The 22742-nt window shown below is 34.6% G+C and overlaps 3 protein-coding genes across 3 annotated transcripts; all 3 read right to left on the bottom strand.

The window, feature by feature from the left end:
* Positions 1–552: 552 nt before the first annotated feature.
* On the bottom strand, positions 553–5906 carry LOC146957033 (Methyltransferase family protein). Its single transcript, XM_085733721.1, has 7 exons — positions 5670–5906; positions 5481–5599; positions 4858–5072; positions 4681–4763; positions 1979–2081; positions 1700–1842; positions 553–1055 (listed from the first exon to the last, which is right to left on the bottom strand). Exons 1-7 carry the CDS (start codon positions 5865–5867, stop codon positions 951–953), a joined length of 966 nt encoding a protein of 321 aa, XP_085589847.1. The 5' UTR covers positions 5868–5906; the 3' UTR covers positions 553–950.
* A 2209-nt stretch (positions 5907–8115) lies between these two features.
* LOC146957032 (protein EIN4-like) lies at positions 8116–12417 on the bottom strand. Its single transcript, XM_085733708.1, has 2 exons — positions 10259–12417; positions 8116–9009 (listed from the first exon to the last, which is right to left on the bottom strand). Exons 1-2 carry the CDS (start codon positions 12020–12022, stop codon positions 8479–8481), a joined length of 2295 nt encoding a protein of 764 aa, XP_085589834.1. The 5' UTR covers positions 12023–12417; the 3' UTR covers positions 8116–8478.
* Positions 12418–14696: 2279 nt separating this feature from the next.
* On the bottom strand, positions 14697–20127 carry LOC146957031 (AT-hook motif nuclear-localized protein 14-like). Its single transcript, XM_085733701.1, has 6 exons — positions 19683–20127; positions 19497–19549; positions 17910–18044; positions 16647–16799; positions 15135–15423; positions 14697–15014 (listed from the first exon to the last, which is right to left on the bottom strand). Exons 1-6 carry the CDS (start codon positions 19999–20001, stop codon positions 14962–14964), a joined length of 1002 nt encoding a protein of 333 aa, XP_085589827.1. The 5' UTR covers positions 20002–20127; the 3' UTR covers positions 14697–14961.
* Positions 20128–22742: the final 2615 nt, after the last annotated feature.

Genomic DNA, 22742 nt, shown 5'->3' with positions numbered 1-22742 from the left:
GCTTAACAAATTGTTGAAGGTTTTGGCTCCTACTGATTGCTTTCTCCTAGCAAATTCTTCAAGGTATCATCCCTCAAGGATTGTGGTGGTGCTTATGTTTTCAGTGGTCAGGAATCTGAATCAGTTGTCCATCTAATCAGGCATTGTTGTTTATTTACTCAGATTTGGTGTGCAGTTTGTAATTGGATTGAATTTTCTGTTACTGTTCCACAAGATTTAAAGAAATTATACTTGCAGTTTTGTTGACTGGGAAACAGTTCTTGAGATAAAAACAAAATCTCATTGATTAATGATGTGACATTGATTAATGATAAAAACAATATCAGAGAAGAGAAATAAAATTATCTTTTATAGGAGTTAGAATCCTTTCTATTTCTTTCATTTGGAGATATAATAACAAATAAGCTTAAAGGCATACTCTGTTTATTTTGAGAAATGGAGAGGATCCTTACTCCTTTTACAACAGTGATTGTAATTTCATGAATCTGCTTAATCAGATTAGCCAATCTTCTTGGAGATTAATCCTTGCTAAATCAAAAATTGGTCTCATTATGACACTATGAAAAAGGAGGAGCATTTAGTAAAGTATTTAAAAGAAATCCAGTCAGTATTATTACCTATGTAGCCAGTCAATATTCGCTGCCACACAGGTGTGTGACGCACCCTATTGTGGTAGCTCCGTAGCTTTCATCCCAACAAAATTCATATTCAACTCAACAAATGTAAATCATAGATGCTCTAATTGCAAATATATCTTCTATATTACCTTTTCCAATAGTAAACGTTTCAGATTCTCCGCACATCAAAAGTTAGAACGAAATGCAGAAACAACGGACTTCACTTCTCTTTTCTGCCTGCCTCTCTTTTATAATCTTAACGTGTGGCTAAAAAGCAATCAAGGTATAAACAAACAGGAATTCATACAGCACGCCAAGAGAGATCATTGATAACTAACTCGGTGCAGGCTTCTGGAATTTCCCGTGAACCCACACTCTTCGCATGCTCTTCCCTTTCTGGCGATTCACAGACTTCACACAACAATAATCAAGCTCAAGCTGCAGAGTTCATAGAATGCCAACATTAGTGGGTAGTACTAGTAACACAGACAATTTTTCAGAAACACCTCAGAGACATTTGCATCTCTGGACACCACAAGAGTTATAGGAGACATTAGTGGGTAGTACTAGTAACACAGACAATTTTTCAGAAACACCTCAGAGACATTTGCATCTCTGGACACCACAAGAGTTATAGGAAGCTTGACAGATGGAAGGCTCTGTACAGACACCAAGTGCTTGTTTGATTCTACGTTAGCAAAAATTAATTTTGTGAAATTCATTTCAGTTAAAAAGTGAGTATAACGTTAAATTATATTTGGATACATTTGAAAGTGAATTGAACAATAAATTTGAGTGCTTAAATCACGTTTGGATGCGAAAACTACAAATCCCAGCTTTAAGTTAGAATCAATTCTAATTGAGGACTTCCAAACATAACAAAATCAATTGAAAGTCTTTAAAATCCCTTTTGGCTCTTCCAAAAGTGAATTCAGACATACACTAAACCAGTTTGACATAAATGAAAACTAGCAAGTATTGGACTTTATGCAGGATCATAAGTCAATTAATAAGATGCTAATAGTGAATTATAAGTTATATTAAACCCAAAGCTCTTCTTTTGCAATCAAAGAAGAAAGTACCTCAATTAAGCCTGCACCCAAAAATAGGTTTCGGACAGTATTCAAACAAAAGAAATATGATCGTGTTCCATCAGACCGCATGTATTCCCTGAATCCCACTCTCTTGTCTGGTTCAAATCGAAGCATAGTCATATCATAGAGGCCTGATTACATGGGTTTCAGTCATTGTCAGCAATTTAAGCTTCAAAATAACTGTTATGTCATACAGAATTTACTAAAGCAATAGTTTTATGTTTCCAAAAGCTCTGAAAAGAATAAGATGCTAAATTTGTTTCTTACCATAGTCCCTAAATAAAACCATGCCTCCTGGCTTTAACACAGTAAAACATTCCTTGATGGACCTCGGCATCCTTTCCAACGGTACCGCTGATAAAGTAAATATCTGACATTACACAAAAATAAGCAACGTATACAATGAGAGGTCATTTAAATTTACAACATTCTATAACATTCAGCTGCATCTGCGATTATTTTGCAGACTAGAGACACATTGTTTTGTATTTAGAAGAAGATTAAACACCACATAGGCAAGACAATTACTGAAAATTTTAGTGATCACTAAAGAAGCTGACAACTGACAAGTATATTAAAAACTAAGGATGAAAACCACCGAGATTAAAGCAATAATGAATGTATCTTCCATATTAAAGCTATGAAGCACTAGGAACATTATGCACATATTGAGACAAGGAAGAATTCAGAGTGCTGGCAAAGAAAAATTAAGCGACACTAAGGCAAGGCAAACATCCGCACGAGTACTTACAAATTTGTAGTAAAAGATAAAGGAGCTGAGAAATAAGAGCCAAATGTATATGAAAAACAGGAACAAAAAACATTAAGGTTAACACATGACTATACGTAAAAAGTAACTTTATGCAGCGTAGTGAGAGTGCGATTTAAAGTCCAGCCACTTTCATAACAGTTGATTTATCTCAAAATATTCCAGTTCAAGAAAATTTAGCAAATATTAAAAAAGGTGTTGAACAGCCTCAATCTTAGTAAAATGTAATTATATTTAACTCAATTACTTCTGTCAAAAGAACAAAACAGAGTACTTTTTACAGGGTCTGTTTGGGAGATTAGTGGGGAGGGGAGGGCTTGTGAAAAAAAAGGAAGGAGGAAGTGGAATGAATAGAGAGCTTTGGTAGGGGAGGACTTTGGGTGTTCATTTTTCTTCATAATACCAAATCCCCCTAATTTGGGGGAACTCAAAAAACATATTGGAGGAGGGCTTGGATAAATTTTTTAAATCAGATCTATGTTGTTATATTACTCTTAAAATTATAATAATAAGCATTCATTTATCTTTCTCTACAAAATCACTCTCTTAAAAAAGATGGAATATTTCTCTCTTTCCCTCTAAGCCTCTCCCCCCAAAGCCCTCCCCTCCCCCACAATCTCCCAAACAGGTCCTAAAAGATTCCAAATATTTACATTCCATCAATACTATGTGGACTGGTATAGGTCGAACGAATAAAGAACAAACGTCTACGCCTTTACGGGCTTGACGCTTGGTGGAGTGTGGACTGGTAAAGGTCGACCATACCATGTGACTTGTAATACCTTACTTGACCGACTAGCAAGATCTCACTCAACACTGGTTTGACGGTTCAAGTCAGGCCAGCTTAGCTCGTTCTCACTCAACACTAGTTTGACTTTTCAAGTCAGGCCAGCTCAGCTCGTCCTCACTCAACACTGGTTTGACTGTTCAAGTCAGGCCATCCAGCTCAGCTCATATGTACGGATGATCTAATTCCACGTGTCTTGTACGGATGATCAGCGTCTCTGAAAGCCCTGTATGGACAAGTTGCACCCCAGTCCACGTGCGGCCGTACTCAAACCAGACAACCAATGGGAGGCTCTAGATCACAACTTAATGGGCTTTGAATGATCAAAGAAAGGCCCTTTAAATCAACACACTAAGGGTTATAAAAGGGGGACACTTAAGAGGTCTGAGGTTTTTTTTTTATTTTTTATTTTTTTATCTTGAACTGTGTATTTTTCATCTAAGTCTTATTCAGAGTGCTCTTGGAATTCCACTTAGGACATTTCACTGAGCAACTCACCTGTTGTAATTAACTTGTGTTTACATACGTGAACACTATGTTAGGCATATTATTAGTAAGCATTACAACAGTGTGTGGGTCAGTTATTAGAAGTTAGTTTTCATTCTAGTAAGAAGTTAATATGCAGTTTAAATAAATAGGGAAGTTAGGCAGTTTGCAAAATAGCCAAGTATTTGGGATTGGATTTTGATCGGGAGAGACTAAGCTCTCTAATTCTTGGATGGGAGAGACCAAAAGCTCTCAAACATCTTGGTGGCCATTTGCTGTCATTGTTTGTCTATTCTATTTCTGAGTGTTTGGGTGTTTGTAGTTTGTATTACAAATTCCTCTGTTTTGAGATTCATTCTTCAGAGAATTTATTGATAAAATTCTAGTATTATTATTTATTCATATATAAATTGTATTTTGTACCAGTTTCTATCATACTCCCTATTATTCCTCTGTTTTGTATGATTGAAAAGAGAGGCCTAGTGCACTAGGCTCCCACCACACGGGGTCTTTAGGGGATCGTAGATGTAGGAGTCTTACACCCACAAGAGGAGAGGCTACTTCCAAGATTTGAACCAATGACTTCCGAGTCACAAAACAACACCCTTTCAACTAGACCAAGAGACACGACTATAGTTGAGGGAAAAATACTTTGCTTCTAAAAAACGAAAAAAGGAAAAATTGGAACAAAATAAACTTTTCTAAAAAGACAAATATTTTGAAATGGATTGGAGAGCATATTGTTAACATATATTGTTAGGATTAGGAATATGCTAACAAGAGACATTGTTTTTGATTGCAAAGTGAAACATATATCAAATAATAATACTAAAACAACTCAATTGGCTGAAGCATATGCTCAAAGTCAATAAGCAGTAGCACCATACGGTTGAAATTATTATGATTTAAAAAGAGAAAATCTCATACCATTGTTACAAAATCAACTCCTCCAACACAACAATCCAGTTCTTCTAATGAATATGAATCCTTTCCATTGTCCTCTTTAACATCTGAAAGGAAACAAAAAGAACAAGTCTCAACATTTTATCAAGTATTATCATAAACACTCAAAAAATCAACAGCATTACAGTAAAGCAAAGTAACCTGACAAACATGACTGCTTTTGTAAAAATTTGTCTCTGCAAGGGTTGCATGCCAACCAATTTGGGAATCCAGTAGTTGAAAAATCACAGCAAAATGTATGAAAACGATTGTTAAACGAGTCAACTGCATTGGAATTTTCATTGATAATTTCCTTAGCTTTCTCAAGAGTCTCATCGCTACAATCGCATGCATAAACAACAATATCCTTGTTGGCCCTACACACGAAAAATTCATAAGAATAACAAAAACAAAAACCAATAAATAGCTTAGAGAAGAAAGAATAAGACTTTGCTAGGCAAGACAAATCTTCCAGCTTATAGCGGATAACTTATAACTTATACACTCATACGATCAAAATGAACCTGTTTGGTAATAACTTTTACAAGCTACTTCAAGTACATATCTATTTTAATACACTCAATTTGCTAGCTTACTTATCCGCTATAAGTTCAATAGCTATCAACTAGTTTATCAGTTATCTCTGCTATTTTTTACCAAACAGAGTCTGAGTAAAGCGAGAGATAGAGAGAGAGAGAGAGAGAGAGAGAGAGAGAGAGAGAGAGAGAGAGAGAGAGAGAGAGAGAGAGAGAGAGAGAGAGAGAGAGAGGAAGTAAATAGCATACCTAAGAATAGGAAGAATGGTGCTTCCGTTGCCGCAACCAACTTCCAAGAGCTTCTTAGCGTTAGAATTTGAGGGAGCTGAAAGTAGTTGAGGGAACTCCTTTAACAAATAGCGTCTCTCCTGAAAATGAAATGAGGGGGGGTGAGTGAAGTGAATGGGGGAGGTGTAAAGAGAAGGAATGGAAAGGGACCTTGAAGAATTTGCCGGAGGAGTGTCGGGTGTGAAATTGCTTCCAAGCATGAACGTCTGATTCAGGTGATTGAGTGGAAGAAGGAGAAGATGATTGAAAGTGGTGGCGAAGAGAAGGGTTTGATTCAACCTCTGATCTTAGTTCTTCCCATTCGAAATCCTTACTGAAATACTCTGCTGCTTCGCTTTCACTCTTCATTCTCCAATCACGCTTCTCTCTTTCACACAAAAAAAAAATAATAAATAAATGTATGTTCTTAGGTGTTGATTAATGAATTTATATTTTAATAAAAAATTATGTATTTTTTTTTTTATAGATTTTTTAATTATGTTGGAAGACATTGTTAACTAACATGTACTTATTTATTTAAACTCAAACAATACTAACAAATTATTGTGAATAAATTTTGTTGTTTCACTTTCTAAGACCATTTCAATTCAATTGACAATATCGATATTATTAGGCTGAACGTTGCAATCATATGTGTAAGTTGTATGTGATACTTATCAAGCCTTAAGTAATTGTTTATCTAGTCACTCTTTTATTAAGATTCAAGTAATTGAATCTATTTCATTAACTCATCACTCTTTTATCTAGTCATTTATAAATTCAACCACATAAATAAATTTGTGAAACTGTTTATAACACAACTTTTTAATGAAATCAACTAGGTCTAGCAGCACAAGTAACCTTGATCCTATTACAGAGGAACAGTTAGTGAACCGGTCTTCATAACATACCAAAAACTTGTATAAGGAGATAACCTTAGCTCTCAGAATATGGTAGCATTGTGATTACAGATGCATGAGAGTCTTTAAAATCAGCTAAAATAGAACAGAGTCCTGGTTGAACACATTGCTAGTATTTACGTCAAACCACGTTCAAATTAAGCTCGAGCGTCATACAAGGCCGGAATACATCTAGTTGTAATGGTGCATCCCGCCCACGCTTGCAACCACAGGTATCAACATGTAAATTTTAAGTTGCATCAAGCTTCCTCCAAACGCCTCTTGTTGTTTGTTCTTCAATTGGAGTACAAACACCTGTCACGGATCAAGTACAACATGATTGAGGCGTCAATCATGCAATTCAACCTCACAAGCGACAACATCTTATATTATAACTAACTTAAAGTCAAATTTACAGCAAGAAACTCCAATAGTGAACAAATAAATATATAACTGATTATTATACTCCCAACATTATATTTATTTGTTTCGGTGTTACAGTTTCTTGCCGTAAAGTTGACCTTTAAGTTAGTTATAATATAAGATTTTGTTGCTTGTGAGGTTGAACTGCGTGATTGAGGCCTCAATTACCTTGTACTCGATCGGTGACCGGTCTTTGTACTCCAGCACAAGAACAAACAGCCAGAGGAAACACGATAAATTGTAAGGTTGAGCATCAGACAGTTCAGCCTGAACACTGGCCATCCAAACAAAACAAAAAAAGTCTAAAACTTCACCCACATTCGACTGTTTGTACCAACGATTTGGATGATTGGTGGGTTGGGCGGATGATGGGTTAGGCGGGTGGTTTAATTCAATTTTCACTAGTGTTAATTGATAAAAGTTATACTAGTGAGTAGTGACTATGTTTATAAGGATGCAAATTGATTGAGGCAGCCTTTTATGCATTGACGCTGCATGTTATGCAGTATAAAAGCCTTCCCTGTGAATCTGTTGTGGTGGGAGTGAATGAGGCAGAATGATAAGCAGAAGCAAGCGGGTTAGGTTATGGCTTATACAAGGCACAATTTCGGGTTTGTAAGGTAAGGGTAGGAACACAGCAAGCACGAACCCCAAATGACTTTCTTATCATTGATTATTTCATATTGAATTATATATCCGATTTGAAAAGGTTTTTTTTTTTTGAAATAGTTTGTTATTGATTGTACTGTGTACCCATTTTTTCTCCTAATAATTTGGTAGAATGTGGTGTGTTTATTGCTTTAGAAAAATGCTATTTAAAGGGAAACAATGTCATGCGAAAGTTTCACGATACACTGGGCATGTATGCCGCTCACCCACTATTTAATGGTTTCCATCTTTTTGTCCACACCTCCCATGATACTACTTTTTCATTGGCTTGTTTTTACTTCGGGATCAATTCAGGATAATTCTTGTCGCTATGTATAGCATTGCTGCTTACTTTAACCTGGTCTTTGATTTTGGAAATAACAACGGAGTGCTGATTTGAAAAGGTCAATAATGTATGCTAACGGAATTTCCATTTAATATTGGTTTTTTTATTCTTTTTTTGTTTTATTTTGCATAATAAAGTTTTGGTGAGTTGGAAACGATAGACTTTTTTTTTTTTAAAAGAACAAAATTCTTTGAATAGTATCTAGTTATTATAACTGGAGATCGAAGCTAGATACTATTCAAAGAATTCAACCTCAACTTTGAAGTTTAAAGGATCTTGTTGATCTATTAGCACGGTATTATTTCCTTAAAAAAGCACCGTTTTACAATTCTATATTATGAATCGCATCACAGAAACTGTAACATTTTGACTGTGACTGGGATAATGATGGTTATGGTTGCAATCACATTGAATTGTGACTGTATCAAACAAAATTAAACTGTATCAGTATCGCAACCATAATGCAACCACAATCATGGCCACAGCACAATCACAATTCAAAATCTGCACTATATAAGGCCACAATAAGTTGTGACAGAAGACTCAATCACAGCTACAACTACAAAATAGTGACTATTTTTAAACAATTGGTATTGTTAAAAATTCCAAGTTCTCTATAAGCTATTTTGAGGAACTCAATAAATTTGAGACTTAGAAACTGTAGTCACAGTTTTTCACCTGCACGAAGTAGGACTGATCTAAGTTCATCAGCTATCTGATGAAGGAGGATTGGTTTCCGGATCACACCATTCATTCCTGCCAGCATGCATCTATCCTTAACTTGCTCTTCTGTGTTAGCTATAAGAGCTATGATCAAAGGCCAATTAGGGCCATTGAACTTCCTGATCCTTGCCGCCACTTCAAAACCATCCATTTCAGGCATGTGAATGTCTAACATGATAATTTTGAATGAGTTACCACCAGAGCCACTTATAGCACCCAGGCACTCAAACCCTGATGAAACTGCTGTTACTAGACAGCCCAGCCTCTCAAGTAGCTTCTTTGTCACGATCCTATTTAAACTATCATCGTCTGCTAGCAAAATCTTGAGGCCTCCAAACTGTGAATTTGAATAATCTTTAGGTGCAAACACGTATCTTTCAAGCGATGGTCCTATCTGAAACTTTAGAAGAAGTGACACGCCTTGCACCAAACCCTGAGAGTTTGGTAATATCCATATATTACCTTGCATTATCTGGCATAATATTCCACAATGTAAATAAGGTCAGAATTACAAAAACAAGCATGCCATGATTAATTAAATAATTACACAGGGCCCATTTCGTACAGGCCACCCCCGACCCAATAGGCAAGGGAATAACAAGTACTGATTTGTGGCAAAAAAGAGAGAAATCATAATAGTGCTTTAATAAAATAAATGGATACTATTATGAGTATAAAGAAGTAAGGTCCTACTTTATCAGATTTTAAGGCACAAAAGATGCTACTTTACTATTATTTTTCCATATAATAAAATAATGCACCCACCTAACCCCAAAAGGCACAAGCTTTCTTATTGGTCACCTATTCCCATTGATGAAAAGGAAGTGAGATTTTTTGTAGTCTTGTTCATATTGGAATTCTAAAACTAACTGGATGACCTTACAATTCAAGAAAAGACACCACAACCATTGCAATTTCTGTGTTATTGCAATCTTCATGTTTATCTAATGATGCCTGTCATGTCAAAATCTGCTTTTTCGACTAGCCAGGATATGCTCCTAAAAGAGGAAAGCAAAATTATGCTGATGCATGCCTGTGTGATGTAAACTCAAAAGGATCCTTCCAACAAGGGGAAAAATAGCTTCTCTGTGATACTGTTAAGATAAAAGGATCACGATTATGTTCTTACTAATTTGTTCATATTATTTTCTTTTTGTTAAAAGATTTAGATTACAACAGAAGAGGCTTGTCAGCTCTTAGCTGAAATTAGCATGGATAGGAATCTACGAAAAATTGTCAAATATAAGTTATCAGTGAAAAAAAGAGTCTCGACACAACGGTTGGAGTGGTCGCCATCTGACTAGAAGGTCAAGGATCTGATTCGTGGAATCAGTTTCTTGCAATTGCAAAGTAAGATTGCCTACAACAGATCAGTTATTGGTCGGACCCTCACATGCACCTCATATGAGATCAGTTATTGCCCTTTTTAAATATAAGTAGTCAGTGACTTCAAATGAACAGATAAGTGATCACACACAATTTTACATCCTTAATGAATGGTTTGAAGAAACAAACACTTTCACTAAAGTATAGAAGCAAGCATTCTAGCATTCATTTTGATCCCAAATGAAGATGCAGGTCAACATTAAATTCGTCAAACCAAACAGCATCCTTTAAGCATTAAATGTAAACAATAAATGACATATTTGATACTGAGATATAACATAGACAATCAAGGAGATTATGATACACACATATAATATAGACAGTGATGTACCTACCTGTACCAACCTCCTGCACATATTGAAGCTCAAGCCCTCCTTAGATTCACTGTTGTGATTCAGCCTCCTACCAATCTGTTGTTTAGTTGAAACCGGTTCATCTGACTGAGAATTACCAGTAATCTGAAAATCAAATTTTATGTCTACATACTCAACTGGGCTGCTCGATCTCCAAACACCAAATTTTTTGTCATCCTTATCACCACCCTCACTTGTAACAAAAACCCGAAAGACAAGATTCCCTCGGTCACGCGTGTTCAACAAATAGCCAACAATATGCATTATTACTTGAAAAGTTCTTGCTTCGTCGCCTAAAACTTTTTCAGGCAAAGACTTTTCGACATCAATTTGAAAACCAAACCCTTGATACACACACAAGCACTTAGCAATGCAAGCGGCTTCCCTCAACATGGAATGTAGAAGGAAAGGTTTCATCTCTAACTGAAGGCCACCCTTTTTATTTTCAGAAATATCCATTACATCGTTTACTAAACTCGAGAGCACGTTGCCGACTTTCAACATCGTGTCACCAATAATCTTTTGTTCAGGCCTCATATTACCCTCTTGAAACAATGAAAGCATCCCCACGACTGAATGCATTGGCCTCCTCAGTCCGTGGCTCATCACTGTTTGGAATGACTTCCTAGCCTGGCTAGCCATCATCGCGTTCTTTTGAGACTGTTGCAAAGCTCGGTTTTGCTCTTCGAGTTTCTCTCTCATTAAATGAGACTCTTCAAGAACCGACGCATGAGAAAGGGCTACGGCCACCTGATCAGCCACCACCTCAACTATCTCCATCTCTGGAGCGGTCCAAACCCTAGAGTTGGAACCTGGAAGAACCAAAACCAGTATAGCATAACATGTATCAACTAACTCCGGCGTCCCTCCTTTGAAATTTGAAACATGAAGCATCGGCATACGAATAGCCGCGACAGCACCCAACTCCTCGGTACTACCACCACCACTACTAGCAGCTCCTAGTTTAGATTCGGGCCTCAAAATCCTAACCCCTTTAGTTTTTCTTATCTCCAACACATCAGGGTCGATCACAGGAATAGAGTTATGATGAAAACTCTTAACAGAATCCGATTTCAATTCATGAGTCAAATACATCTCTCTCCTATCATCATTCGGCATCCAAACAGCACAATTATGCAAATCCAAAGCCTTAGAAAGCTCAACAAGTGTAGTATACAAAATCGTATGTTTATCAAGAGACTTCCTAATTTCCCTAGTAAGCATCCTAACATGCCAACTAGCTTCCTTTTGTTTCTTCATAATCCCAACTTCTTGCCCCAATTCCATCACATTCTGCCTCAAGAAAATCTCCCTCACCTTAATTCTAAGAAGGAGAGGGATCAACGGCGGAAGTGTCAATGCCGTTGCACACGACACAAGAGCAGTGAGGAATTTAGCAACAGTAAGGGAAAGCAAGAGTTGAAAAGAAGGATGACTATGATAAGAATAAGCATTGAGTAAATGAGTCATACCACATAGAACTATGAAGGCTATGAATTGAAGAAACAGCAATTTGAAAGGAACATTTGAACGACTAACAAAGTAAAGAAGCTCAATTGGTATTGAAAAATATGCAATTGCAATGAAAAAATCACTGACTTTTTGACCAACAAGGATTGTATGTATGCTGAAAAGTGCTTCTTCATCATCACAGTTACAGTGGTCATATTCATCAGAATCAGTAGCAGAAGCATAAAGAGTAAGATTAAAAAACAATAACAACAGAATAAGAGTTTTAGTTTTCATTACACTAAAGTCAATGATTTTTTTCTTCTTCTTCTTTCAAAGCATCAAAGAAAAACAGAACCTGATTAGAAAATGACCCAAATCAATGAAGCAGATCGCAAACATAGACAGACCCAGTTCTTAAAATCTTGAATTATTTATGGGTTTGAGCTAAAGTTTTCAACTTTTTCAATACAACTCTCTCTCTCTCTCTCTGACAATTGATGATGCGGTTAACATATAGAGAGAGAATGAGGGGAAGAACCGAATAAGACAATAGGAAAGGAGAAAAAGATTAAGAAAGGAAAGTGGGTCCCACGGATTTGCAGATTTACCTCGTACCGTGCATCCTCCTTGGGCCTCGACCTTGTCAAAGTACTATGTTCATGTTCTTTCTACTTCAACTGCGTATGAATGAAGAACATATCATCGTTAACATGTTTTTTAATTTAATTTAATTCTTAAAGTTATTGATTATTCCTTTAACAGTGTTTTTACTATTTACTATTGTATGGTTGGTTTACCGTTGGAAATTCTTATCCAAATTTTTTTTTATGGAAATTCTTATCCAACTAGGTAGATGCAGTTAATCTTTAATCTTTGTACTAAGTACTAACATAGTAAAATTATTAAAAGTGTTTTTTTTGTAGAAACTTATCTTGTGGAAGAAAAAAGTAAATTGGAAATTAAAATTATACTATTATATGAAGGATATTTTTCTTAATGATTTCATGTATATCTTCTATCTTATTCTATATATATATATAATCACAATCATAATATATAATAGTGGGAATACAAAGTTTTTGGTGTACTTTTTTTTCTTAATACAATGAATTGGATAAATGAGCATTATATTAAAGGATAAAAAGAGTATTTAATAAATATACTTCTATGCTCTAAGAATTGACTCTAAATTTTAAATTAAATTTCTTAAAAAGTGCTGATATCTTAAAAGATTAATATTTTAACGACCATATGCATTTGAATCAAATAAATTGTTTTGAGTAGGGGTGTTCAAAACCGAACCAACCCAATAGAAAAACCGCCAACCAAACCAATCCAAACCGAAATCGCACTTGGTTCAGATGAATTCGGATGACTTTTGCAATGAACCGCGCGGTTCGGTTCGGTTTGCGGTTTGCATCTCAGCAACCGAACCAAACCAAACCAAACCGCAAGAATAATGAATATTACTTAAACATGTAATATCCCAATTACATAACCCAAGAATAATGGAATATCTTTTGATTTGATTTTTCCATCGTTGCACCATCATATTCAATTCTAATTCCTTTCCATCTTATTCAATTCATTTCCAGTGATGAATTTGTTTCATTTTCTTTCCAATAATTTGTTTCATGCTTATGTTTCTTCTTAATTTTACCTATTTTGATATAAGTTTTACCTAATATTTTATCATGTAAACAGCAAAATAAAATTTCCTATGTTTATTTTGTAAAAAGTTGGCAATATAATAGTTAGTGTAATATTTTTTTTATCTCGTGATAAACTGCACAAACCGAACCAATCCAATCCGCATTGGTTTGGTTTGGATGACTTTTTAAAAATCAACCGAACCAAACCAAACCGCATGCTTTTTTATCTCGCGGTTTGGATGACTTTTATGCTCAAAACCGAACCAAACCGCACCGCAAACACACCTAGTTTTGAGGATAATGTTTTTTTTTTAGATTGTTTTAAGGATAGTATTAATGATTTGCCTTTTCTTTTTCTCAAAGAAATTCATTTTTTAAGGTTGCAAACTATGAAAATAGAATATTAAATTTATTGATAGAATATCAACTTCTTTATGTTTAGCATATCTTTTTTTTTTTTTTTTTTTTTGAAGAAATATGTTTAGCATATCTGTTGGGTAATACTGTGAAGAAAGCAAAAAAAAAAAAGTACTCTTTCAAAAAAAAAAAAAAAAAAAAAAAAAAAAAAAAAAAAAAAAAATGGATATTCTTTCGTAAAAAGAAGTATGGTGCTCAATTGCTTCTCCTTTGAATGTAGTTCTGCTTAAAGTGAGGGTTTTAACCACTGTGAATGAAGCAAGACGATATTTCTCTGAATTTCATGTTTGAGTGAAATCTTTTCATCATTCTCCTGTTGCTATTGCACGTCAGGTATTAACGCCACTAACCACATTTACTTCCAGTCATTGCTCAGATTTTCTCCTTACAATCAAGCCTACCTCATCCCCTTGCTATTAGTGACATTAATCTCACTTTTTTTTGTCGATGCAATCGGTTTTATACTTGCTTTACAAAATTGAAATCAAAAGCTTTTTCCACAGGTTTGATATTGCTGTAGGTTTATATGATATTTAGATTTTGAAAGATAGGTAAACGATTTGCAACAATGGGAGATTTCTAGAGAGAACAAGGATGAAAAATGAATACAGAAGGAAATGTAAGTCATTGAAAATTTGCAATTAACATTAAATGCTAATGGATGGATGCTTTCATGCTTTTTCAAAATTTACCACTGTGGGTTAATGAAAGGAAGAAAACTAAATAGACGTGAATGCTTTCATGCTGTGTTAAATTAATGGATGCTTTTTAAATTTTGCAACTACTCCATCACAAAAGATGCTTCCACCACAGGTGTTCCAACTTTTGGTGAAAAGGAAGGCATTCATTCACACATGGTTGATGCATACATACTAGAGAAATGCAGAATTCTCCCAAAATTTCATCACAAAACAACAATTTAATTTCTAAAGGGAAAAGAATACATTAGAACTCGAGAACTTCAAAAATATTAAATATGCATGTCTTTAGTCTTCTCTTTCCATCATAAGTAGTAGGAAGGAGAGCTCTTGAGCTGATATTTAAGGATGCTATAGCATTTCTCATACTACAAAAGGCAAAATCAGAAAATACTAACTACTACAAAGCGATACAATAAACCTAACTACCGAGGATTAATCTTTCACAACCCAAAAGCCATCTTAATCAGGAATAGTTTCCATTCTCAGGAGAGTGGTTTGCTCCGTGACCTGTTCTTCCTGCATACAGAAAACATCATTCTCAGTCTCTTGTTCATATCTCTTTAAAACAAAAATAAAAAGAAATGTTTGGTTTGGGATGAAGGGGTGATGGATTTCAAAAACCACGAAAGTTCGTACCTATCAGTTCAAAGCCAGCATTTCTTGAATCTGGACGACTTCCCCAATCCGAGGGATGGAAAGGTACCACATTTACACCATATTGCTGAGGCATGAAATGACTTCCCCCAATAACTTGATGTTCCTTGTTTCCAGGGATTGCATTCCCATTGGAAGAGCTAATTGCTGGGCGGAAACCTAAATTTGATGCTGGTTCACTAACTGGCGATGGTAACTTGCTGGTAGAAACATCGCCTTTTATACCAGCACCAGGGTCCTTGGAGGGAATAGAGAATGTGCCAGCAATGACCTGTGTGAATTAAACCCAAAGTGATTTCATATTGTAAATTATAGCAGGCATTGATTTATATAAGCCAAAGAATAAATACATGAAAAATAGGATAATGAAATTCAAAAATTTAAAAAAAAAAAAAAATGATGCATTGCAAGTAATACATATATTTGGGTTCTACTTATTAGGATTTTTCTTTAATTTTTTTGATATTAATTAATCTCACTTACGAGTTACGATTATGAATAAATTAATATTTTTATCCTAAGATTGAACACAGGACCACGTGTTTAGGGGATTCAAGTCTCCTACACTCAAACTAACGTACTCCTGTGTCTAATTTAAATGTCTAAGTGCATTATAAAGAACTTTTGGATTCAGTTTGGAGATACATTGAAGGGGTAGAAATTTAGAGGTTCAATCTAAACAAAAAAAATCTTATCCAGGTCCCAAAATAAGAGATGACCAAGCTGCCCTGATCCTTATCAAAATAAGAATTATGACTATTTTAAGGTAATCAAATTACTAACTTATGCAAGAGTTTAATATTGTAATTAATTTTATTCATAGTTGATTCGGGTAACTAGGAAAATGCTTTTGTTGTTGTTTTTTTTTTTTTTTTTTGTTGACGGAATGTTGTATCTGTTGAAATAAGCAATAAACATGCTTATATAATATAATCATAATGGAGGTAAAGATTCACCAGGCAGGGAAATGTATTAAATTAATAAATTAAAATTGTCTCAAATTATTCGACCCTTTAGAATATCAACAAGGTATTAATTTTTTTTTCTCCAAATAATTAGCCCTTCTATCTAATTTCTACCACAAAGAGGACGTTTCAGTCACAAAAGAATATTTGATTTTGAAAAGAAGTATTATTAGTAAATAGGCATTCATCAATATGTCTAGTATGATTTAGGTGAGAAATTTAAATGCTTCAGAATTTTCTACCCCATTCATAGAAATGACTGAATTTGAACACTATCAACATAAATAGGATTGGTTCGACTGAAATCAAAATACTCTAAATATTAACTGATAATGATATTGTGTCTTTTTAGTTTTAGCCACTTATAGACTACAGTTTTCTTTAATTTTGATTAAATATAATTAAGATTTGTATACTTGATCAGTTTTGTAAAATGTTCTTATAAGTTGATAGAGACAAAAGAAGGAAGCAAGACACGGGCCCGATTCCTCACAAGTTCAACCAAAATTCATAAATATTTAGAAATTACCTGAACCGGACTGGCGGCCTTAAGGGGTCCAGCAATGCTTCCACCTACAAGCTGCCCATCAGAATGGGATAAGCATACACTGAGACCACCAGAACGACCATCAAGTTCATTACGGACATATGATCCAGTAAGTGAAATTATGTCAAAGCGACCCTGATATCATAAATAAAAATAGTTCAACATTCACAACAATATACAAGCGTATGAAAAGGCCAACTCTTAACATTTAGCAAGAAAAGAGCTTTACCATGAAGGTTAATGTAAATTCATTAGACTCATCCACAAGTGGAAAAAGAAAACGAAAAAAACTGTTATCAAAGCTCACATTGTGGCATGGTCTAAAAAATGGTCAAACCCATAGTAGGCTATTTTGGGAGGTCTTACCTTACACTTACATGAGGCTAATTTCACGACTCAAACCCAAACTACTGACCTACCAGCAGTGCTGTCAAATATCGGCCACAGCGGCACCATGGCCAATTCGTGAAGGATGGCGGCACCACAGCGCCATTTATCGGCTAGTATGTCGAAATTTTGGCTTTCCGCCATTGACAACACCGCCTAACAGTAACACTGTAACAATTTCAACCACTGTGTGAAGGTTCCCCTTGAGTCAAAAGACACAAATTAACACTGAATAAAGTAGTCATAATAATCTACATATAGACACATTTTTTAAAAAGGAACCTCTGAGTTTGCACTCTTGGTGGTGATTGAAGACTGAAGGCTAAAACTTAAAAAGTAGGGAAGTGCGACTGTGCAAGAGATTATTTTTTTCTTTTTTCGACAAGCGAGATATGTACACAATAATTTGCATTGCTTGCATTTCTTTACAAATATTCATTCTAATTTGTATCCTTACATTTAAAATCCTATGTTTTCTTACAACTTTACTGGAGAAACAAATCCTATGTTTTCTTACAGCTTTATCTGAGAAACAAGTAAATAAATGGAAGACAGTTTTGGAAGAGTATGGGGTGAAAGTAATTATAGAGCGTCTGTCCCTCCAATAAAACTACTAAAGATGACTTCAAATTTGTAAGTTGTAATCACATGAGAGACAACAGTAAGAGAAAAATCTTAAATAAACACAATATTTAATTAAAGTAAAGAGGACAGGATATTGCCACTGTTTTATTCTGATACTCTAAGATCATATTTTTACCTAAGGGCAGTAAAATCCCATTTCCTTTAGAAGGTTGCTGGAAGTATAGAGATCAAAATAAAACATAAATCACATGAGGAAAAAGAGTATCTTTTTACCTCGTAAGTAATATTGCCTCCGGAGGTTGCTGGCTGACGAAGAGTGGCACTAGAGATGGAACCAGAAGCAGACAGAATGCACATCTCACACCTACTATTTTTTTGCATGAGCATCATAATATTTTGGCCAATATCCTATTGAACGGGTGCAGAAACAATTAGGGAAGTACTACAGATAGAAAAAGAAAGCCGACAAATTTAATAACATTAAGCAAACGGTGAACTAAACATGTTCACATTCATCAGCTAAAAAAACATGTCCAAATTCATCAGCTAAAGAAAACCAATTTGGATCCTCTCCTCATTCTCTCCTTTTCCCTCCTTCTCAAATTTGTGTCTACCTCTCTCTTGATCTTCTTTTTTTTTATTTTCTCTCTCTCTTGATCTTCTCTCTAAAATATAGATAGATACAACTTGTGAGGGAGGGAGAAGGAGAGAATGAGGGTAAGGAGAGGATCCAAATCCAAAAAAAAAAAAAAATGTCCAAATAACAGATGAAAAGAAAGTTCAAGCTTTCTAAATAAGTGTATATCATAATGGTAAGATGCAAAAGATAAATGAAGACATATTACTCTATGACTCTGTCAGTTCATATCTCATTGCTCATTCAGGTTTTTGAAGTTGTAGAGTTTTAGACAAAGGGGAAGAGTAAAATTAAATAAATAAAATTATGATTATGATTAGTTGTAATTTGATGATACAAAAAGACTAAACAATGACCTTTATTTACACCAATACATATACAAAAACTATTAATCTTAAGAGGTGATCTAGATACTTCGAGATATGAAATTAATTCTATGAGATAATCCAAAATACTCAAACAATATGAATTTATTGTAAGATATTTCCATATCTTCTAAGGCAGGTGTTAGTTGAAGCTATGATGCACACCCGTGTTGTGTCTCACCTGAATCTCTATCATAATCTCTATCATAAGTGGTACGGACACACATTAAACTTGATTGAGATTCTGATGCAAGCTCATTCATCAGTACTCTCTTTTAGTAGATATACGTGTATTAATCAAAACATTTGGGATTGCAATTATGATGGTAAACGAATGAGCTCAGGTCACCAAAAACTTCCTAATTTGAAAACGGATTTAAATGATACTCACTATCAGTATCAATTAGTTTCACACCAACATCCAATGAAAATCAATTATTCTACCACATCGCCTCACTCATATAACTACTCGCTCCGTCCTTAAATATAGCAATAAAGTACATGTACTTGGTCCACCCATCAAATGCATGTACTTTTCTGTTCACATTCAAACCTATCTACCTCCAATATACATGCCCTTTTGTAACTAACTCCCTCTGAACTCAAATATAAGCAAAAAAAAAAAAAAAAAAGTACATGTACTTGGTCCACCAACTACATGCATACATTTTTACTGCCGGATGGAGTACATTATAAAATCAATATGACATGGAAAAAAAATTTAGGGTTTCTATTATGTAGATATAAAACTAATTTACGGTGTGACGGTGTATGACCATTAAACTTTTTCGAAAATTTACCAGATCGAGCAAAAAAAAAGAAAAAAAAGTAAATAAAAGGACCAGGAACAATGCATACCTCACCAGGAGCAACAGTAACAAAGTGGATATTGAAACCCTCTCTTGAATTCCCTGCAACAGCAAAAACATTAAATTCAAATTCAATAATTAAATCAACATGCATGCACTTAGTTTAAGTTACTAATAAGTCACAAAACACAATGTTCTAAAAATAAAAAATTAGGTTAAAAAAAAAAAAACGGACCTAGAGAAGAGGAATGAAACTTTTTAGGTTTGTTGAAGTTAGGAGACGAAAACGACGTCGTAGCGGTAGCGGTAGCGGTAGCATTAGCAGCAGCTGCAGCGGCGGCGGCGGCTTTTCTAGCGGCGATGGCTTTTCTTCCGGCGATAGCTTCCTCGGGAGACTCGTACTTTCTGGGCCTACCACGCTTCTTCTTGTTCTCCGTAACGGAGTGGTGGGACCCATCAGTGGTGGTTCCGTTAAGTTCAGGAGTGACGTTAACGGTGCTTTGTTGCTCGAACAATGAGGTCACTTGATTGTTGTTGTTGGTGGTGTCTTCCATTTAGTACGGAGGGTAAGGACGATGAAGAATCTCTCTCTGAAAGGGATAATTTTTTTAAAAAAAAATATTAATAATTTTTTTGGTAGAGAAGGAAACAATTTGACGGGGGAGTATTTTATATTGGACGATTTGGTAATGGGCAGGATTTAGGGTTTTAAGGGTGTTGTCCGAAACTCAGGATTAGGTTTACGGCACCCAATTAACCTTTTTTTTTCTCCAAAAACATATTATTATACTTGATACGTTTCAAAAATAATAATTGGTGCAATAGTAAAAAAATAATATTAATCTTGACCAAAAAAATAAATAATATTATTTTTTTTGAAAGGAAAAAAATTGATATCTTTTTAGAGGATAATTGATACTTCTTAATTATAAGTATATAATAAAAAAAATTATGATATTAATTTATACACATCGACGATTGTATATTATTTTTTTTACATATGCATCCAATCAAATATAATAAAAAAAATTATGATAAATTATGATATTAATTTATACACATCGACGATTGTATATTATTTTTTTTACATATGCATCCAATCAAATTTTATTTTTTTTGTCAGGTAGTCTAGTGGCTAGAATTCACCTTATAAGGTGAATAAGTGGGATGTCCGGGGTTCGAACCCCGGTCTCTGCATATAATAATGCATTGTCCTACCAACTGAGCTATGATCACGGGTAGCAACACATTTTCTTTTGACCGGTTAAAATTAACATGACTCTCACAATTTTATGTGGGTCACATAAATCAATCAAAGAGAATTTGTATTTGTTGAAAAGTGATTCTTTACGGGTTAATTCATAAAATATCTCAACAAAAATCTTCGTGTCGTGATTTGATTGGTTGCATGTGTAAAAATATTTTATATCGCCGGTGCATAGAAGTTAAATCTTTTTTTTTATTTAGATCAAAATATCATACTCCCTCCGTTCCTTTTTAAGTGTCTTTTTAGGGTGAATTTTTCGTTCCTATTTAACTGTCTTTTTTGTATTTTAAGGGTATGATTTGTCAATTATACCCTTTGTCAATTACTTTTATCTTTTTCAGTAAAACTAATTAATGTTATCTATTTGGAAAATTAAAGTTTTTTTTAAACAAAGTTTTTTGTTTCTTGTTATCTTCAAATTTAAACAAAATTTTGTTCCAAACAATGGTTTCAAGAAGAGTTAAAATTCTATAAATAAGATGAGTAACAATTGTTAAAAATTTCAAGTGTGACTCAAGCATTAGTTGAAGCCTTAACTTTGATTAAAGGAGTTGGAAGAAAGTTAATTTTTTCTTAGCTTTTGATAAACGTGAAGTTGAAATAATTTTTATATTGACTTACAATAATTAAAAAGATGTGCACAATATTTAGAAAATTGACAATTGTTTGTTATGAGAGAGAGTGCGCAAAAAAATAGGAATTTGTTGGAGAAAAAGATAATAATTATTTGTTACGGGAGAAACATAACATATTAAATTTATTGGAAATATAAAGTGTGTGAAATAGGAATTTATTGGTGGATTAAAATGAGGGTATAATGAGAAGAAAATGTGCAAAAACACACATCGCTATTTTGGTGTTAATTTTCTAAAAATAAACTTAAAAATGAACAGAGGGAGTACATATTAGGGGGCTAGCTAGTCAATGGACACTTTCTTGGGATGGCTCCGATCATCGTCCTATGGTGTTGAGCTATTCTTCCCAATTGGTGGTCCTATGCCTTTTAGGTTTAATAATTTTTCGGGTCACCCAAAACAACCTCTTGAAGGTGGTCATTGAGAGTTGGCCCACTTTGAATCCCTCTGGATGAATGACCTTCATCCTTAAAGAGAAGTTGAAAGCACTGAAAGGTGTCCTGAAAGGATGGAGTAAGCAGGTCTTTTGGTAATCTTGACCTCATGATTGAGGTTATTCTTGAGGATATCAAAGTTCTAATGTGTCAATGCCTTTTGGTAATCTTGACTTCACGCTGCGTGACTTAACTCACACTACGTGAGTTAACTCACGTTAGTGTAAATCTCTACGTGAGTTAACTCACACTAGTTTTAATTTCCACTTGAGTTAACTCACGCTAGTTTTAATTTCCAAACAATGACTCCAAGGCACCCCCTTTTGCTGATACAAGAAGTATACAACAACCATGACTCCAACCAACATCTTCCAAGCTGCTAGCTAATGACTACCTTTTGGATACTTCAGCTTCAATTTTTCTACAAGGGTAAAGGCAGTGACGGATCCAGAAATCTCAACATGTGGGGTCAAGGTCATTTATGATAAATATATTTTTGTTGAAAATTTTATTATAAATTATATTTAGACAAAACATGTATGAATACATATAGGGGTTTGCTAGAACACACCCACTAGTTTTTATGTGGGAGTGTTTTAGCAAGTTATAACTAAAAAGTTAATAAATACACCTTAAGGTGTATGTTGCTATAACACACTTCTAACAAAAACAAGTGGGTGTGTTCTAGCAAATCCTACAGGGGTTTGCTATGATACACCCACTTACTTTTTAGAAGGAGTATTTTAGCAAGTGAATAACTAAAAAGTGGTTAAATACACCCTAAGGTGTAGCTTTGCTAAAACACTCCCACATAAAAACTAGTGGGTGTGTTCTAGCAAATCCCATACATATATTCCCTAAAAAAAATGTATGAATACATATATAATCGTTTAAATGATGACACAACTATAACTAAGCTCAAAAAATTTACAGCATTATTTCTTCAAAATTGAAGACAA

The sequence above is a fragment of the Medicago sativa genome, chromosome 1 (genome assembly GCF_051527215.1).
Source record: "Medicago sativa cultivar Bolivia chromosome 1, Bolivia_mono, whole genome shotgun sequence".
NCBI classification, from domain to species: Eukaryota; Viridiplantae; Streptophyta; class Magnoliopsida; order Fabales; family Fabaceae; genus Medicago; species Medicago sativa.
This window is presented reverse-complemented; position numbering and strand designations above follow the sequence as displayed.

Excerpts from the sequence above, each read along its gene's own strand:
- LOC146957033 (XM_085733721.1), bottom strand. The coding sequence starts at position 5,867 with ATGAAGAGTGAAAGCGAAGCAGCAGAGTATTTCAGTAAGGATTTCGAA. Across the intron at positions 5,073-5,480 it reads ACCATTCTTCCTATTCTTAG|GGCCAACAAGGATATTGTTG; the intron begins GTATGCTATTTA and ends TTTCGTGTGTAG. Across the intron at positions 1,843-1,978 it reads GGTTTTATTTAGGGACTATG|GCCTCTATGATATGACTATG; the intron begins GTAAGAAACAAA and ends CCATGTAATCAG.
- LOC146957032 (XM_085733708.1), bottom strand. The coding sequence starts at position 12,022 with ATGAAAACTAAAACTCTTATTCTGTTGTTATTGTTTTTTAATCTTACT. Across the intron at positions 9,010-10,258 it reads TGTGCAGGAGGTTGGTACAG|ATAATGCAAGGTAATATATG; the intron begins GTAGGTACATCA and ends ATATTATGCCAG.
- LOC146957031 (XM_085733701.1), bottom strand. The coding sequence starts at position 20,001 with ATGGAAGACACCACCAACAACAACAATCAAGTGACCTCATTGTTCGAG. Across the intron at positions 16,800-17,909 it reads GAGGCAATATTACTTACGAG|GGTCGCTTTGACATAATTTC; the intron begins GTAAAAAGATAC and ends TTATGATATCAG. Across the intron at positions 15,424-16,646 it reads AGGCCGCCAGTCCGGTTCAG|GTCATTGCTGGCACATTCTC; the intron begins GTAATTTCTAAA and ends TAATTCACACAG.